Source organism: Solea solea, chromosome 10 (genome assembly GCF_958295425.1).
Source record: "Solea solea chromosome 10, fSolSol10.1, whole genome shotgun sequence".
Lineage (NCBI taxonomy): Eukaryota > Metazoa > Chordata > Actinopteri > Pleuronectiformes > Soleidae > Solea > Solea solea.
Genome location: NC_081143.1, coordinates 25,315,968 through 25,336,355, shown reverse-complemented (window position 1 = coordinate 25,336,355; position 20,388 = coordinate 25,315,968). Strand labels below are relative to the sequence as shown.

Genomic DNA, 20,388 nt, shown 5'->3' with positions numbered 1-20,388 from the left:
CCATTGGCTGTTAGACATGACGTAAACAGAGTGCGTCAAAGGTTTTTTTTCCCCTGCAGTTTGTCTGACAGGCACCGTCTGAATAGTTTAGCCTGTGGAAATTGTTGGAAAAATAACACGTAGAATTCAAATTTGAACGGCAGCTCACAAAATATACAACCGTAACGCAGTTTTGTGAGGCGTATTAAATAATAATAAACCGGACCATGTGGTAAATTACAATACAGAGGGTTCAACCTGGTGATACCACCAGAGGGCGGAATTTCTTCTCTTAGCATCTCAAAAGCTGCTCAAGTCACACGTTTGAATGACATTTTTGTGGCGTTTTAACGTTGTTGTGTGGCTTTTTGAACGTGTAATCCGATTATTACGGTGGTTTCAGACCCACCTTGTCGCTAGTATGCCCTTTTAGGAAAAAAATCATGTTTTTTTAGCAGTTTATTTTCGTGATTTTTTCTGCCTGCTCTTTGTCAAGCGCGTGACTACGTCCATACACAAGCGCGTGCCCTCTAGTTAAGCGTGCGCGCCCCCGCTCCGTGTTTTTTCCTGTGTGTGTGTGTAAATCTCTCACTCTGAGGCGTGACAACAGAGGCGCGTTCACGTGTTCGCCACCGCCGGCTACTGCGCTGGAGAAGGCATCACCAAAACACTGTCGAGCTGCTTCCTCGGCCCGGACCGCGAAGAGGACGAGAGGGGATTTGGAGGTTAAATTGAAACCAGCAGAACCAGGAGGGAGACTAGCCTACAGAGACATCCATCGGTGCAGCAGCAGCACCAGCAGCAGCAGGAGGAGGCAGATCCGGAGCCTGTGCCTCAACAGCAGCCACAGCAGCAGCAGAGAGGAGAGGAGGACCAGAGAGGAGAAGGAGGAGGACCATGGAGGGGATGCAGGCATACGGGGCCGGGAAAGCCGGGGGAGCCTTCGACCCCGTCACCTTCTTCCAGCAGCCTCAGACCATTCTCCGCATAGTGTCTTGGGTGAGTGACTCCTCCAGTGCAGTGACACACAAGTGACCAATATTGTCAAATATTATTACTGACTGCATACAGTGTGTGGAATTATCTGTCAAGGGCCCTTAGAGGCTCCATATCATTACAAGGAATTAGAAATTCTATGGGTTTGTGTCTCGAAACTACATACAACTCATTTGAGAATGTAATTTAATGTGTTGTATGCTTGTAAACACTCTTTGTGTGCTTTTCTGCTGCTTAATAGTGTTTTTACACAGTGAACTGATGGAGGCCCATAGAGAGGGGCCCCATCAGAAGGGCCCTAAGTAACAATTAAAGGAAAACACTTTTTCCTGTCTGATACCAATACCACTCACAATTCACAATTTTGAGTTTCTACTGTAGCTAATATGTGATGATACAGTTGCTTTTACGCTGTTACGATCATCTCACATCACATCAACCTCCAAGTTTCCATGGCTACCGTCTTCTTCTTTTGTCTCATTTGACCAAAACAAGGGCCAGTTGCCACTAACTGGACTGGAAAGTGTTTTGTTAAAGCGAGCATGCGCAGCCGTCATGTAGGCCCGCACAATCACGTTCATCTGCGTGCGGTTCGTGCAAAAATTGGTGGAACCCTAGGAGACACGTAGACCTGGCCCTGACGACACATTTCCACAATGTTCCAACTGTGTAACAGATATTCTGGACAGCCCACATTTTACAATCTCTGCTCTAGTGAAGCAGTCAAGTGAAATCTAGGGTCTTTGGATTATATCAGATTTCATGTGTGAAGGGATTTTGACCAGGAGCGGATCAATACCTACACTTTTGTATCGACTTATCCCAATTTATAACCGGATATAGGTTTTCAAGTCAGTAGATATCCATATCTGTTATGATCACAATACATTTCAGATTATTAAAGATACATTAATACTCCTGAGTCAAAGTTTTTAACTGTTGAATTATGGACACAAAACTGCAAACACTTACAGGATTTATATTTAACATTTGAAGAAAATTGTGCCGTGATTATTGAATCATTACCCAGCCGTGGCCCTAATAAATAACTGTCTATGTTTTAATTATCCACTAATGTTTTCTCATGAGCATCATAATAGACATAATAGACACAAACAAAGGATGTCACGGCAAATCCTTTCATAATTTATTAATAACGCCTCAAAAAGAAGAAACAGCAGTGGTCGGTGATTAATAAACAAAGATGAACACAAATATTGAATAAAAAAGAGATAGTAAATTAAGTAAGGAGCAGAGACAAGTATGGAGAATTGGAGCCATCTTTTCTCCTCTTTTATTCATATACATCCCCAAATAAATAATGATAAATAAATAAAGCATTTGTCAAAATAAAATAAGCTAATTTCCTGTTTATCTGCAGACGATGAAGTGAATTTATGACAAGGAAGCAGATCAAATTCACACATTTTTACTTCTGTCTTCTCAAATGTCACAAAGTAATGTTAACTTTTTAATTAAAATCTAATGGTGATCCATGATGTGATCACCTCTGTGTACACCGTAGTCACATGTTGTGTGCATATTTAGTCAATGTTAAGTTAGCTGGAAATCACCCAGATCTCTTTGGAATCCTGCTAAAAACCTTATTCTATAACTCAAATTGTTAAATATCAAAAGGAAAATTGGACTTTACGTTCCCCAATTTAACAGAAAATTGTACAACTGGGATTATCTGTGTCTGTGCATGTGTGTGTGTGTCCCCGAATAACACACAGAGCCTTCTCAAGTGAGCAGAGCAGATTAAGAGGCCGGTGGATTCACATAACCACCCTGGTTGAACTGGGAAGCCTTACTGGCATCCCATAATGGTAAAAAACATGGCCAGGAAGGTCTTTGACACTGCATTTAAAGTCATTGCTAATGAATAAACATTTACTATTTGGCGGTAAAGACGGCGTTTGTAGTAAGCTTCAGTAAAATCAGTAAAAAAAATGACGCTGTAATGCAAAGTATGACAAGTACTGAACGTAATATCAAAACCTTAAAAAACTGCACTGCCTCATTCAAATCATAACCACAGAAACAAGCGACGCAGACAGTGAGTGAATGTGTTCAACCCCCCCCCCGCTCTGTAGCTGTTCTTAGAACAAGTCATGTGGTCAGTCGATGAACCATGAAAGACTTCATAGTCATGAGCTGGAGGTAGATTCCTGACTCCTGACGTTATGTTATTCTGTTGGAGGAACAAACATCTCGTGTGAACAACTGTATAATCACCCGTAATTTGTTCCTACTTTATCAACATCTTTAAAAATTGTTTTCTTAATTAACAGTGCTGCTTGCATTAGTAGGGTTGAATATACTGTACACTCCCTGAACGGGAAATCACTGACAACAGGAGAAAGCTCCGACAGCTTTGAACTATAATGTAATATTATTTGCCATAAACACAAGTCTGTCAACCCGATCGGGATTGCATGCAACTGTCAATATCACAATATTACCCATGGATGAGAACACGTGCTCAGAGAACACAGATGTTCCTGGAACACAGAGAGTTTTGCATCACCAATGACGCAAATGCCGGAGGTCGGTGTATTTTGGCTGTAAGAGAAGACAGAAGTAACCTTTTCACTCTCAACCGTGGCTAATATCAGACGCATTGTTCCACTCTCTTGTGGAAAAGTCTGTGGTTTCACAACATCCTCTGGAGCCGGACACAACCTGGCTACTTTCGCTGTTTACTTTGGGAGCTCCGTATGAATGAGAACCACTTCCAGGGATACCTTTGCGTGACAAGCAGACAAGCTCCACAGCTGGGACCAAACACCTGCAGTTGGTATGACTCCGGCAAATCCTGGCCTGGCCTGGAGTGCGTGACGTGATCTGGAGTATCTCAATCTGATTGGTGCCATGGTGCCAACAAATCCTCAGCTCCTCCAAGTACCACCAGAGGAAGCTCGTGTACCACTGATGGGACACACACCACAGTTTAAGAACCATGGATTTAGAGAAATGAACATACTATTTTTGGGTTAAACAGTTCTTAATCTGAGGCCATCAAATATTAAGTCTTCTTCCTTGATGAGTCAGCGTTTATGTTTTGCCTGTCACCGCAAACATCACAGGTTTTTCATTTTATACAAAGTCAGACTTTTATAGGAATATACCTTCTATAAAGTGACCACACACACACACACACACACACACACACTTACAGGTATGTATGAGTCTTTATGGGCCCTTGTCAGATGCTCTGCCCTTTTGGTGTCACCAGAGCAACAACATGTCTCCATAGTAACAGCCACAGCCCGAGTTGTGATGTTTTGTGTGATGGTGCTAATACTCTGCTCTCTCTCTCTCTCTTGCTCTCCCTCTGTATGTGTGTGTGTGTGTTAGAAAGGGAGAGACAGACATTATTTCATGGCCATTCTTGGAAAGAGAGAGAGAGAGATAATAGTTTCTGAATGGTGGTGGAAGGTTCTCACTCTCCAGCTACCACTTCCTCTGAGGGAGGGCTGTAGGTCGAAGTGATAATGAACGTGTGCGTGTGTGCATGTGTGTGTGTGTGTGTTACACAGAGGAGAGCATAACAGTGACAATAGTAACAGATGGGGAGATTGAACTTCAGGTGTGATACTATTAGGGGTGTGAATCACAGGGTAACTCACGACATGATACAATACGTGATACATGGTCCACAATACCAATATCATTCTCTGATAATTTATATTATTAATATACTATACTATATTATACTATACTATACTGTACTATATTATATTATACTATACTATACTATATTATATTATATTATATTATACTATATTATACTGTACTATATTATACTATACTATACTATACTATATTATATTATACTATACTATACTGTACTTTATTATACTATACTATACTATATTATATTATACTATACTATATTATACTATATTATATTATACTATACTATACTATACTATATTATATTATATTATACTATACTATAATATACTATACTATATTATAATATATTATACTGTACTATATGATACTATACTATACTATACTATATTATACTATACTACATTATAATATATTACACTATACTATACTATATTATAATATATTACACTATACTATACTACATTATAATATATTACACTATACTATACTATATTATACTATACTACATTATAATATATTACAATATACTATACTACATTATAATATATTACACTATACTATACTATATTATATTATACTATACTATACTATACTATACGATACTTTTGCTGAGAAACCAGAAAATAATTACATTTCAATGAAAAAAAATCACAGAATGTGATTTAAGGATAAAAGGAAGGATTCCTTCAGTATTATTGCAGCCCTAAATTTTACTTTTGGATACCAGTGTGTCTGCGTGCTCTCCAAAGTTGTCTCTGCTGTAATGCAAAAAGTTGTTAAAATGTTAAATCACACATTTTCGCACTTTCTGAATGGCTTCAGTCTGAAACACCCACCTCTACGGTGCATGTGCATAGTGAGAAGAAGATTTGTCTCAAGTCATGAGATCTTTCTGCGAACTGCTGAAGAAAAACGCTGCTATTTTCTCTCCCACTTAAATGCTCTTATACAAGTAATGTAGGTCACCGTATTAAAGTCAGCTGTGATGATGGTGATTAGCATTTAAGGGGTCGGGAGAGTTTGTCGCTGGAATGTAACTATTTGATATGAGCAACATAAACACACAGATTGCAGTGGGGGCACATTCTGTCATCTTCGTGTGAAACACAAACACACACACACAGAGTAGAGTAAAAGTGTGTTCGGGCCTACATGTCAGAATTCAGACGTAGTTTGCCTGCTATTTTCAGCCTCATGCAGCTTTTGTGTGCTTGTGGTCGTCGGGGTATGTGAGCGGGAGTGAATGATTTGGGCCAGACCGTGGTGGAGCGGTACATTATCTCTGTCTCGCTCCAATTTTGCCGACACAGTTGTCACGTCTGAAACATGTGTGATGAAGAGGATGGATGAGGAAGAGGATGAGGGCCCACACATACTCTTACTGAATATGATGCTGAATACCTGTTGATTACAAATAGTCAACAATGGAATACCAAAATAAATTGTTACCAGATCATGACATTGATTGTTTCCCATGGCTATTTGCCAGTAAATTAGCTTTATGATGCTTCAAACTATCATTATCTATCAGCCTTTGAAAATCCATTGCACCCTGACCACAGAGGAAACTGACTGACTCTTTTCTTTTCTTACTCACGTGCTCTGGTTGTGAGCACATCTCTTATACTATATGTCAGGCATCTTTACAGTATCTATACATCTGCACTAAATATTTAAGAAAGTCTAGCCTAGATTAAGCCCTGAAACTCAATCACATTCTGGCTATAATGGCAGATATTCCTTTCCTCTGATTGGCCTGCATACACAGCAACAGGGACACAATATTATTGTCATTTCTGTTTTCAAGGTCACTATTTTAATACCCTTGGTGCTGCAATGTCTCTCCTTGAAATGTATTATTCGAAAAGATCAAGATCTCTCTCTTTCTCTCTCTCGCACTTATTACATGAGCAGCTGCTGCCATGGTGACAGTAGCAATCAGGTATCCCCAGTCTAGGCCAGAGCTCTGCAGCAGACACACACATAGACACAGTGGTCTTGTATTATTAAGAAGTCCAGTTAACTCACTGGTGACTTATATTGAACATCACTTTTCTCTGTCTCACCAATCATTCTCTCTCCCTCTTTGACTCAAAGGTTGTTTGTCCCATGTTATATTTTCCGTGTCTGCTTTTGACATCAGTGCCGTCACCCGTCCGTGGGTGTGGCAGTCCGTGTGGACCTTTTGTAGATTCATTCGAGCAACCTACACATTTTGCGACCGACGCAGACTGTACGAGAGTTGACTGCACATGCTCCCATTTGCTAATTTGTGGAGCACACTTGTTGTCAGAAGAGACAACAAGGAAGAAGGTAACCATGGACCCTTGCTCTAGGTTATACAAGCGTCAGTAGCTACACACATACAACCCATACAACCATCCCTCAAAGATTCCATTGTTGGAAATGTCTCTATTGTGGAGTTGTGAATGCTCTCTGATAAAGGCTGCAGTTACCTACGTAGGACAATTGGCAGTGAGTGTATGTATGGGATCAGTGGCTGCGTGAATACTGGGGTGATATGAGACCCGGCTCAATTGTCTTGATCTTTTCAATGGATCCAAAAGTCTTTACAGACAATTCAACAGTCGTACTTAATCATTCACAAAGAGCCAGATTGGAGTGATATGATTTTGACTTACCTACAGTATAGTGGCTGTTTGCTGTGCATGAGTTTTCAGGTGTGTCGCAAAAAGTTAGGCAAAGCAGACAACTACCTGAAGCAACATTCACGATTTTACGTTGTTGGTTCCCCCAACCGGGCCCCCCTGACCAAACTTGAAGCTCATGTGGCCTCAGGTCCTTTGGTGTAGAGCACAGTACAGTGTTTCCCAAACTTTCTCCATGGGGACCCATTTTTGATGGCAAACATGACCCAAATCCAAATATAAATCTTCATTTAATGCACGTTATTTAAAACACAAATGCATAAATCTTGACCGACAGCTTGCGACTCATCTATGGGTCCCAGAGACAAAGCATATGTTTGTACACATGGATGAAGAGAGTTTCACACACACGCAACACAATTCTGGCAATTGCCTTTTTTAAACGTGGAATTTGTAAGTGACCCTCTGACGATCACAAGATCAGAAACCCGTGTGGTGTTCATCACAGGGCTGGCTTTCATCACCTCTGGAAACCTTGTGATCTGTCTGCAGATCCCAGGGTGAGGGGTGAACACACACACCACACACACACACAAAGAAGTCATATGTACCGACAGAGTGGGGGGAGTGTGAAGCCGGCTCATAAGTGAAACATATCACATGCCTCACTTTTCATGGCTCTGATAAGCAAGTGAGGAATGTTTAGGTGCAATGGGTTTAAGAGTTCACCAGTTTTCTGTGTGTGCTTTGGTATTTTTCTTGATTCTTGATCAAGGACTGTTGCACCTATGCACAATATATATTCCACTGATGTGCATGTGAAGGACCAGCATCCTGTTCCTCCTCGAGCCATCACAAACCCGACTGGAAAAAAAACTCAGTAATTCAATCTGCCCCCCATGCCTTGTGACAGCAATCATTCTGACCCTGAAGACGATGTTTGCTCTCAAACGTAATGAACTAGGTCATGGCAAAACCAATCCTTATTTCAAGTGCAGATGTTTGTGTGCGTGGTGTTTGTGTGACCGAAGCAAGCGGAGAAAAAGACAGAGTGATGGGAAATTAGAGGCACAGACCGTAGAGGGAGAGAGTCCCCAGCGGTGAGTTTATTTCCCAGTAGACTTTCTCAGGGGAGAATGACAAAACCAAAGTATGTCACACCACTTAAAACTAGTCACCCTGCAGGTCCTGCTGTCCTTGTTGCAGAATCTACCAGTGTGCCTTGTGGATCCAAATTCAACTCATTGAGGGACACATGTCTACATGTACATCTGCTGTTACCATGTCTGAAGATTGTCCCATCTTTGGCAGGATGGCACAGGTGTGGCAGAGGTTTCTGCCTAGCTTTCTCTAACTGCTAAGAGACAGGTAAACCTGCTGTACCTAACCCAACAGGTTACCCAACTCCTAGTACATGCTTTGGTCATCAACTATTGCAGTGCCCTGCTAACAGGCCTCCCGACCTGTGCTGTGAAACCACTACAGAAGGTCCAGAACTCGCACTGGCTACCCTTAGCTGCCTGCATCAAATTCAAATCACTGATGTTAGCCTACATGGGTCTCCATGGGTCTGCCCCCACCCATTTAAATGCTCTCATAAAGGCTTATGTTACCCCTCGACTACTCCGCTCATCAAACGATTGTCGTCTGGCGGGGCCAAAACCCCGCACAAGACAATCCAGACTCTTTTTGTGTGTCGTTTGGTGGAATGACCCTTCCGAGCGTTACCAGAACAAGGGGTGTTCCTTGAAGCTCTTGAAGACCCAGCTCTTCCAAGAGCATCTTCTGTCCTTGCACTTGAATCCACAATACTTCTTCTATGTAGCTTATTCCTCTTTTGTAAACTGCTTTGGATTAAAGCGTCTGCTTATTGCTTAAATGTAAATGTAGTTGTGGATATGAGAGGAAACCAGTGGGGATGTCACCCATGAACTCCCATGTTGAAGCCTTGAGATGAGCATTTTGACCATGTTGAGGTTTCGTCTCTTGCAATCAGGCTTCTTTTCTATGATATCAGCAGTCATTTGCACTGGTGTAATTTATCTATTTCCCTCTAAATGTTGTCAAGTGAGAAGCAAGCTTAAGTTCTCATTGCAAACAGCATAGTCTCCCCCTGGTGGCTATTGAATATATCTTAACTTGCTGTTTAGCTTAAACCAGCAAATCGGAACACCTACACCCATTCCTTATGAGTTATCTATGTTTGCAACTATTGGAGTCGCCTCCTTGTGGTTATTCATTATTTTCATTAAAAATCCTCAACTGGCAAATTGAAGACACCATCCAATTTTTATATGTGGTCTATATAACAGAACTACATGTCCAGAACATCTGGAAGTATGAAATTAAATAAGAAAATCGGAGTGTTTTCGAAAGAGGAAGGATTATTAGCTATAAGCCCTCAGGCCACTTTTCCTTTCAGTGCACTGTATGTGTGTTTCGCATTGCTTCATTATATGACTGTTGTGAGCCGGCAGAACGTCCTGACATCCCACCCACATCATGTGATTGACCGTTGTGTGTGTGAGACACTGTGTTTTCTGACCTGAATCTTGAAGCGAGCCTTGCACTGCGAAGCAGTCGACCAAGTATGGGTGTGTTCATGTGCTTTAGCTGTATGAGGATGACTCTGTGTGTGTGTGTAGTGTCAGAGTACACTCATTTTTCTCAAGAACACTCGTGGGCAGAGGCAGGGCCGGTAATGAGGGGAGATGGGAGAAGACGAGGGGAGGGAGAGAGGGAACGAAAGAGCAGGCGATGATGCAGGCGGTTTAAAAATAGCACCGCCTCCATTCCCCTTCTGCCCCCAACACTTTGCTCTGCTCATCCCCTCTGCCATCCCTCCATCTCTTCATCATCTCCCACATTAATGAAAAAGAGTGCAGGTGTTACTATCTGCCTGTGGAGAGAGGAGTGGTTAACGTAAGAAGAAGAAGAAGACGGAGGGAAGACATAAGGGCTGGTGTTCCAGTTCATCATCAAGACGCAGACTTTAAATGTCAACACGTGTTTCAGTGGATAAAGATCTTGACTCAGGGGAAACAAATCTAAAAGCATGGATTCTAAATGTGTTATTGCGGACTAATACAAGTTAATAAGTTATTAATAATGAGAATAACTTTCATGTCTCATTGCTGGTGGTAATATTTTTGTAAAGACGCTGTAGTAGCAAAAACGCTGGGAAGGATGTAGGTTCTTTTCCTCGGAGCCAGTTCTTGAGGGTTCCTGTCAAACATTATACAGCTCCCACTTTGTTTTCCAACTCTTAGCGCTGAAGAGGAACTTTCTAAGTCTCGTTGATTTTCGCCTTTTTCTCTACTAACAAAAAACACAAGGTGGTATCCCTACAAAACTGTCTTCATTATAGCCCACTAACATTTTGGGATGGAGGTTCTCTGTCCTGAGTGCCTCCAATCAGATGAGCATGGATACACACATGCAAGCACAGTCTCCTAAACAAAAGACCTGAGGTAATCTCTTAATCTCTGAAAGCCCATATGCACACATTGTATTGCGTTGTCTGACTGACGTGTAAAAGCGGAGGTGCAGAAACCTACTTCTGTCACCCATCAATCCATTTTCTAGCTCTTTATCCTCCACATGAGGGTTGGAGCCAATCCCAGCTGACATAGGGGGAAAGGCCAGGTTGGCAGTCCATCGCAGGGCCAGGACACAGAGACAAAACTAAAGAAGAACCCTCAGTTGAACCAGGAAGCGAACCGGTAACCTTCTTGCAGTGAGGCAACAATGCTAACCACTGCAACATACTGTGTAAAAGGGTTATCACAGAACTATTGATTCACGCCATAAGCTTAAAGTCAAATATTAAATTTGCCTTTTCCTAAAATTGCTTGTGGCGTCGTCTCGAGAGAGGAAGAGAGATATTTGCCTTTATTATTTAATCATGGGAATTGACCGATTGTTTATTACAACGCAAGTAAACTATAGATCATAGAGACAGAACATTGGCGTTGTTCAATAACTAGTTACTAGTTAGTTGTTTTTTGTTATCATTAATTAAACAGTTATATTTTATCAAATGTTTGGAGGAAAAAATAAACAAATCACCCCCACAATCTCAAAATCCCAGACTTGAAATAAAGTCTGCATCAATCCGGCATCTTCTGCGATGCTGAGCTCTCACTTTAAGAGCAATGAAAAAGTGTGGAGCAGCCAGTGGGAAGACACTGAAGAGCTTGGAAGTAAATAAAGAAGGAAATCCACGCCGCGCTGCCGTCCTCATGACTGACGCTTCTGTCTCAGCCTGGCCCGGTAGTCGTCTGCGCTGTCAGTGGAAGTACCAACCTACAGTGTTGTGTGTTTTCCCTTTGTCTGGCTGTCGTTTGTCACACAAATAAAGACAGCAGCTGCATAAACTCTCCACCAGCCCCAAGGCTACTAATAGCCTCCCCTCTCTCAAGTGCGTCGACACACGCGTGTTCGTAATCCGTCACTCAGCGCCGCAGCATCCGAGCACAAACAAACATAAACACACTCCCGCCTCGGCCTTATCCTGACAGAGCGACTCCCGGGAGGTTTGTCCGAGGGTTTGTCAGTTGAATGGAGTCATGTGATCGGCTGCACTGCAGGGTGGACTCCCACACTATCAGTGGATGTATGTGTGGATATGACCTCAGAAGAGGAGAGGAAGAGGGGATCTTATGGCACGTTTCCACTGACTTGACTTGCCTCGCCTCTTCTTGGCACGGCACGGTTAAGTTGCTATTCCACTAGCATAGTACCTGGTACCAGGTACTTTTTTTTAGCTGAGGTGATACTATGCGTGACGCCACCACACTGCCGGCAACGGATTGGTCAGAGTGCCGTCACAGGAGGAGACGTCCGACACAAGAATCAAGCCAAACAATGGCGAACTGTAGATCAGTTAAAAAAAGACTTCCTAAAAACGTGGGTTAATCTCCAACAATTACCAGGGAAATGTCTAAAATATCAATATTTAGTGCAGTGTTGACTCCGCCCACGTTGAGTAGGTAGTACTAACCTGTACCTTGCCAAGGCGAGCTGGGACCATAGGTGGAAAAGGGGCTTTAGTAAACCTGCTCCTTTTATTGACTCCATTTTGTAGCCCGTCCTGTCTTCACTCCTCCATGATGGCATGATAAAGAAAGGACACAGGATGAAAAGAGGGGAATACAGAGCATTAAAGAAGAGACAGATACACGCTATGATGTTAGCATCTGTCTGTCACTGACTCTTTCACTGAAGACAGACCACCTGCAAGGACAGAATCTCCAGCGTCTCACATGGACGAGGCACAGTCACTGACTGCAGCACCAACCTGTAGATGATATTACATTACATTGTAGCCAGCAGGGTGTTTTTTTTTTCACAGGATAATTTTCTCCCAGAAGGCACACTGGGTCAGAGTGTTTGAAAAAGACATGAGGGATTATTCAAAAAACTTGCCTGCAGGGTTGGACGTGACATTTCGGGCCGCTGAAGTGTTTTCTTATTCATAAATCACCCACCTCGGTCTAAATATACCATCAGACTGCAGCAGGAGGTGCTGAATTATTATAAAAACATCCAAGGTGGAGTATGGCTGCAACTAAAGATTGTTTTCAGAATTGATTCAGCTGTCGGTTCTTGTTTGGTCCGTAAAATGTGGAAAACGTTGTTTAGTGGTCACCAAACCTGGAAATGACGATGTTCTCGAATGTCTTGTTTTGTATGCAAATCAAAAGGATTCCGTTTTAATGATTTCTTTGTTATATGGAGTAAAGAAACCAGAAAATATTCACATTTGAGAAGCTAAAAAAATCAGAAAGTTTGTTTTAATTATTGAAAAAAACAACTTGATTTCACTCCTTGTTGTTTTAGAAGCCTCGGTCACATGAAAGTAGTCACTTACTCATAAGGAACACCTGTTATTAAATCACAAACAATGCAAGTTTTAATGCAATGGCTATCATTTACCCATTCCCAGACTTAAGAGTATCAGGGGCCTGCTTAGAAATCTGAGAATCCTCTGAGGTCCACACCCAAACCTTCACAAAATCACGACTCTGATCAACACACAAGACCAGGATCAATAATTCCCATATATGTTATTATTGTTTTTATATGAATATGTGATACAAAAATTTTAATACTGGGTTTCCGAGCACGTAATTATCCATCAACATAAATAAATAATACATTTACAAATTAAAATTAACAAATTAACATTGAGTGCAATTTTTTAAATGTTGGGCCTGTATGCTGACTGGCTGACACTGGATATTTACACATAAAATGTCAGAATATTGCCATGTATATACAGTATTACCTGGTATACTAGGTCAGATAAAGGAAACTTAATTACAAAACTAAAAGATTTATTTATTTACATTTAATGACCTTTCACCGCCCACCTGCAGTACCGTCACGGCCCACACTGTAAATCACTGATTTACAGAAAGGAGATGAACAGTCGAGCAGTACACAGGACTGACTCACCCTAACTTGCCTTGAGCACTCTCTACCCCCTTCTTGAACTTACCTCTGGTTGTGTTGTAGTTTTTAATGTTTTTTTTTAATTCCTATTATCACTGAACACTTTCTATTACACTGTAACCTTAATATGTTGATCGCTTTGGATGAAAGCATCTGCCAAATGACTTAACATGACGTGACGTGATGTAATGAATATTACATGGGTGGTGCAAATGCCTTAAGCAGCAGGTGCCTGTTTTGACTGACAACTAGGCCTGTCACGTTTATTACATTGTCCTTAGATCGCAGTCATTTGTTCTAATTCAATTATTTTTTTGCATAATTGTCATATTTGTCTTCATTAAATTCAGATAAATTAGCCGGATGAGGCGGCAATGTCATTTTTGTCACTATTACCACTGAACTTTCTCTCTGTCGTGTAATTATGTCCTCCTGGCTAAGTCATGAGTGGCGCTTTGGCGCCACCGACTGTTGACAAAAGATAAATACACGTAATGAGGGTGAATTATCTATAGCTACAACGACAAATTGATAATTAGTCAATTACTAGAGGAATCTCCAATTATTTTAGTATTTTTTTTAGTCATTAAATCAAATTCTCAGACTTTATTTTCTGTTTTTTTTGCTCAATATATCAAAGAAATCATTAAAACTGAATAGTTTTGGTTTCTCTACATTGTCGTTTGGAGGTTTGGGAAACGATTGATCAATCAAGAACATAATCAACACATTAATAGATGATGAACATAATAGTTGCAGCCCTGGAATTATTTTTCTACAAAATTTAACTGTAATCTATGGTGACCAATGGCAATGGTCTGCCTTCATTCCTCCCTCACACCATCCATTATTTTCTTCTCGCCTTCAGCTCTTCTCCATCGTGATCTTCGGCTGCATCGCCAACGAGGGCTACATCAACCGGCCCAGTGGAAAGGAGGAGTTCTGCATCTTCAACAGCAACCAGAACGCCTGCAACTATGGCGTCTTCATGGGCTCCATGGCCTTCCTCTGCTGCATGGCCTTCCTGGCTCTGGACGTCTACTTCCCCCAGATCAGCAGCGTCAAAGACCGCAAGAGGGCTGTGCTCGCTGACATCGGGGTGTCGGGTAACTCCCACGATCTTTACCTACCCTTTGTTCCTGGGGAAGTTTAAATGAGAGTATTTCTATTCCCTGAATCCTGTACAGGATGTCACGCTGATCCAAAGCCTCTAATACACTCTATTTTTCAGTCTGTGTGGAATGACAGTACATCATTAGGTTACCATCTCAACAAAAGAAGGTGAGAGGGATAATAAGCAGAGGAGGACTCTTCTAAGGCTAACAAGGCGATGAGAGACTGCTTTGGTGTCTCTTTTGACAGTACTGCATTGCTACTGCAGTGAACTCAAGACATAATAGCGACAAGACACTCAAATGTCGAGCCATTTAATGAGGCCCGACAAGACTCTCCTTCAGTCTTTCGTACCTCCTGTAGCTTTGCTTTTTCTACAACAACATCAGTGTTTTGCACTTTAATGAAGCATGCGAGCAACTGGTTCACGATCAGACCTGGTTGCTTCTGACTAAGCTGTGTCTGTTTCCTCCGTGATGCCACATGTGATACTGCAGTTGCATCATGTTTGAATTTGTTAATGCCTCTCTCATCTTGCGGCCCCTTTTAAGACTCAACAACCTCCTAAATCCTGAGGGTTTTCCGAAAGATTTAAAAGAAATAACTCACTAAAACCTAAATTGACCAGCTTCTGAAGCAGGTAGATGTCTGAAATACATTTAAGTGCTTAAACAACATCCTGTTTCTGAGAAATCGTACCCGGCAGCCGTGGACCTGCAAAGCTGGTTTTCCGCTAAACGATGGTAGGGGGAGTTACAAGACATTTAACCATCACAATGACTCTGATGCTGTTAAATTAGAGTATAAATCCTGAATATTTCCGCTTCAAGAGTTTATTACCATAATTATTTTTAGTAAAGTAAGTAAGTAAGCACATAGGTATTCTACATTTAAGCGGGCAAGTTACTTTTTTGTCATAATTTCATGATTACAATTTATCATTAGGATTAACACTAATGTTGCACTAAGATAGCACATTGGGTTTTAAATGTAGAAACTTAGAAATGGAGAATTTAGTGATGGGGATGTCGTTACAGCCTAATCATTTTACATGTGGTGTTCCACAGGGGTCAATCCTTGGTCCCTTGTTATTTTGAATGAATTGTCTCCAGTCCCAGATATCTTGTTCTATCTTGTCCTATCCTTTAGCCCAACATCAATATTACCTCACTGTGCTTAATAATTCATACAGTGTACATGCTGTAATGCCCAATTTAGAGACATTGTAAATGCCCCAATTCCCTAAAACTGAAGGCAAAGGTGAAGGGCTTTTCTTGGTGTAAACTTGTTACGTTGCTGCCATTATTTTAACATGATTCCTGGATATTTTGTCTCCAGCCTTCTGGGCTTTCATGTGGTTTGTGGGATTCTGCTTCCTGGCCAACCAGTGGCAGGTGACCAATCATGAGGAGAACCCACTGAGGGAGGGAGGCGACGCTGCCCGGGCGGCCATCACCTTCTCCTTCTTCTCCATCTTCACCTGGGTAAGACTTTTTCCCCCTCCTCATTTGTCTACATTGTACCAGAGTGGTGGCGTAACATCTGTCAGTAGATGGATGCAGTTGTGTGCACATGTGAACTCATGAAGTGTGTGGGTGTTGTTCCAACAGGCCGCCCTGGCTCTCTTCTCTATGGAGAAGTTTAAGAATGTGTCATTTGAAGAGGAATACATCAAGCTGTTTCCCCCACAGCCTCATCAACCTTTTGTCTGACTCTGCTCTGTCTTATCGCCCCCTGTTGTCTTCAGACCTCCACAGCTGGTCCTAGACACCTGATCACTGTGATTACACCCATATAGCATCAAATACTACCAGTGTGCATTCATAACCCAGCAGTTAGAAGAACAGTTGAGCACCTTTGCCGGTAATATGCTGCTTAGTAATAACCGTGATTGAACAACTTTTCTTACTGACACCCAGGAGGGCTGATTGCTGCATTCCTGTTTAGTGGATGAAATGCCTTTTCTTTTTGGATAGGAAAAATAAAACATTTGGTGCATTAATATTTGTTTCTTACATTTCAGGGTTTTCCCGCCAATTCATGACCCTTTAACGAGTACAGTCACAATTTACATGACGTGCTACCACGTTTATTAATGTGAAGGTTTACACCGCAGTTGGTCTTTGTGGCTCATATTTATTGGGATGTCTCTGTTTGAATGTAGTTTAAATACCTGGTGACTTATCAGATGTGTACACAGAGTATTTATTGATTTATCTAAGTGTGTTGCATAAAACGTGGTCACGATATAGTTAAGGATTTCTTTATTATATTAAGCCAGAAAAGCTGGTTAGCATCTCTTAGCATAGCATAGCTTAGCCAAACAACTGGAAAACGGCTATGAACCCAATGAGTTCTGGTTCTACATGTACAGTATATATGACAGGATCTTAGGAATAACAGGCAGACAGAGTTTTGTTGTGTGATTGATATGATTTATAGCTTAAAGCAAGCTGCTTTGAAAAAAGCTTTATTTCCCCGTGTCATTATGCTACACAAGGCTAAATTTGAACTATACCATTAAAGCTATATACTCAAAAGCGAAAAAAACAAAAAGTATTTTACTAAAATACCCAACTATTAATTTACAGCAATGCCCTACCTTTATTATATTATGAAGTTAAATCACTAAATTGATTGTTTCTTTATAGTTTTTGGAGATTGACCTGTTTATTGTATTTTTATGGCTTGAAAGTGTGCAGCGTCCTCGTCCACACACAATATTCATTACGTAAAACCAGTCTGAGTGCATCTTCAGGTAGATCTGTCCATTTGTCTGCAACAGCTGATCAGCAGCAGAGTCAAAGCTCTAAATAAAATGTCCTTGTGAAACTTCAGATGATGGTGAAAGCATCACCTTGTTAGCAGAGGTAATAATTACTGAACAAAGCGAGCTCTGTTGTGTTTTTCAGCAGTTAATGGATTAGTGATAGAGTGTCGTCCCTCACTCTGGAGCTGAACGATGATAAATAGCCTATATTATTGCACTGCTTTCTAAAGAACTAACCTGCTCTGACTAAGTGACTCACTTTGGCTACCTAATATGCTTCAGGTGCTTTCCAACTGACTAATCAATGTTTCCCTGTGTCTCTGTCTTCTCTTTTCCCTTCTCTCAACCTGCTTTAACAACACTACATCTCCACTTTTTCCATCAACATCTATGCACCTTTTTTTTTTTTTTTGCTTTCCCATCCTCCTCCATCCCTGATTATCTATCCAAGGCGGGCCAGTCCTTCCTGGCCTTCCAGAGGTACAAGCTGGGGGCCGACTCAGCCCTTTTCTCCCAAGAATACATGGACCCCAGCCAGGATGCAGCTGGAGCTCCCTACACCTCCTTTGGTGGGGATGACCTGGAAAGCCCAGGAGGAGGAGGAGGAGGAGGAGGAGGAGGCCAGGCCAACAGCGATGGTGCCTTCGACGGCACTGGCGGCTACCAGCGCCAGGACTACTGAGATGTCGGAAGGGGTTATAAATCTCTATTGGGAAAGGTTCTGGATGATGTTGCCTAAAGTTTTTCATTTAGAGCAGTTACAAAACGGTTACAGTTACAAAACGGTTACTAATGGATCATTAAAAACTTGTCTATCAATTCAAAACAGCAAAGGGTACACATCAATGTAAGTTTAAATGAGATCTTTACACTGTTCTACTTAAAGAAACACAATGTAGGTTTGCTCAACGATACTGGTGAACGTCTAATGTACAAACAACCATTTAAAGAAGAATGTAGTTCTTTTTGTGGCATAGACCCGAAACAAGAAGTTACATCGTGCCAATACAGGCCATGCAGGTCTGCACAGGCTTTGACAGTGGTGCCAATAACCCTGTCGTTAGTTGATGTATCATCAAAAATAATCTCAGAGACATTATTTGAAGGTTGAAATCCTACATTGTGCCGCTTTAAGGTAAGAAGGAAATGACACTATATGGCTACATTCAGATTATAAGGCTGAAGTGACCCATAATCTGATGATTTCTTTCTGGAGGACAATGTTATCCCTACAGGAGATAAATCAAGATACATCATATCTAACAATACAATACTAACTGGAGCTAACACAGCCTAACATTGGGTTAAAACAGAGCAGTACTGTGTCAGTTTTGACCCAGATATGTTATTTTCTACATGCAGGGAATTATGCATTTAACAGATGCCCTTTACCAAGTGTAGACCAGGGGTTCCCAATCCTGATCCCAGGGAGCCTACTGCCCTGCATGTTTTAGATGTTTCCCTGCTCCAACACCCCTGATTCAAGCGAAACATCTAAAACATGCAGGGCAAACAACAGAATTCAGGTCAGGCAGCTTTCCAGATTTTTTTGGTTAGAGACGGGTAAAAGAAAAGCGCAGGTTTATGTGTGAGTCAGTGGAAGGGGAAGTCAGGGAAGAGGTTGTTGGATGGCGGAGAAACTGGGTTTCGATTAGGGATCTTATGGAGGTGTTTAGAAAGAAGTGGTGCTGTCAGGTGTTGGTCACAGGGCAGCAGATGCAGGTCCTCAGTGTCAGTCAGAGAAACGATCAGACACACATGCAAACACAGGTCCAGAGCATATCGATTGATACAAGACGCAAGTTTTTGCTGACGAAATCCCTTAGAGGTGCATTAAAGGATTCCAGTATTGCATTACAACGGGCAACTCATCCCCTCGACTGTGAAATGGGAGTGTGTTTGTATGTGTTAAAAACAAAATGTCTTCTCTTCCTGTTTTTTTTTTGCTTTTATTGCTGCGTGGAAGTCTGTGTTTTCCCGAAGAACCCCCCCCCACCCCCACCACCACCTTTGTTTTCTTTCCTCAAATGTTGCCTTAGTGCTGACTGCCAAGCGAAATCCAATGAACACAGGGCAAAATGTCTACCCAACACACACAGGGTCACAGAAATTGAATTTTTTTGTTCGTTTTGGTCCCGCAGCACGTTAAAAACCAAGCATTTGACATCGTAAAACAGAGCATTCCAGTTGACGGTCAAACTACTTCACCAACAAACCAGTTTATTTATCTATTGTTGTTTTCCCAACTTATTTCATTCATTTTACATATTAGGCATCGAAGAACGTGTCGCTCCATTTTCTTAAAGAGTAAATTATATCTATTGCTCTATAAATATATGTAAATCTATAATTCAGTATATTATAGTGTTAAACAAAGGATTATGCTTTATTTTAGGGCATTATGCCAGTTCTGTATAAAAACAAAAAAAAGGCAAAGACAAAAGAAAGAAAGAAAATCTATGGTCTGTTTAAGTGTTATTGTGATAAGATCTACGGTGAGGTCGTCCACGCCTCATCCTTTATGTTGCTTTCAGGTTCAGGAGATGTTTTTATTTTGGAATAATAATACCTACTATTTAAAGAAAAAAAAATACAGCAACAAAAATTGTGACCAAAATATCAAAGTATATATGCACATATATACTTTATACAGTGTAGCCGTAGACACGTGTGTGTTCTGTGATATATGTTTTTCAAACGTTATGGTAACGTTCAACGATAAGATTGTGTACAAATGTATGTTTTTGATGTGTTTGATTTTAACCAATAAAAAAATAAAGAAACTACTGGTAAAGTTAAAATTGCTCTGTTTTGTTTTTTCTT

At 41.2% G+C, this 20,388-nt stretch overlaps 1 protein-coding gene across 2 annotated transcripts; it reads left to right on the top strand.

Moving 5' to 3' along the window:
• The first annotated feature begins 447 nt into the window (after positions 1-447).
• On the top strand, positions 448-20,369 carry LOC131466899 (synaptogyrin-1-like). Of its 2 annotated transcripts, none has more exons than XM_058640486.1 (4): positions 448-978; positions 14,551-14,788; positions 16,134-16,279; positions 16,406-18,009. In XM_058640486.1, the coding sequence occupies exons 1-4, from the start codon at positions 877-879 to the stop codon at positions 16,505-16,507; spliced, it is 588 nt and encodes a 195-aa protein (XP_058496469.1). In that variant the 5' UTR covers positions 448-876; the 3' UTR covers positions 16,508-18,009. The 2 variants fall into 2 exon arrangements, with proteins under 2 accessions (XP_058496469.1, XP_058496468.1); XM_058640485.1 differs by lacking the exon at positions 16,406-18,009 and adding an exon at positions 18,017-20,369 and having other exon boundaries at positions 451-978.
• Positions 20,370-20,388: the final 19 nt, after the last annotated feature.

What these genes read in the sequence shown, in the direction of transcription:
- LOC131466899 (XM_058640485.1), top strand. Translation starts at nt 877, where the DNA reads ATGGAGGGGATGCAGGCATACGGGGCCGGGAAAGCCGGGGGAGCCTTC. An exon ending in TTCTCCGCATAGTGTCTTGG is followed by an intron (nt 979 to 14,550) that starts GTGAGTGACTCC and finishes TCTCGCCTTCAG; the next exon opens with CTCTTCTCCATCGTGATCTT. An exon ending in CGCTGACATCGGGGTGTCGG is followed by an intron (nt 14,789 to 16,133) that starts GTAACTCCCACG and finishes TTTTGTCTCCAG; the next exon opens with CCTTCTGGGCTTTCATGTGG.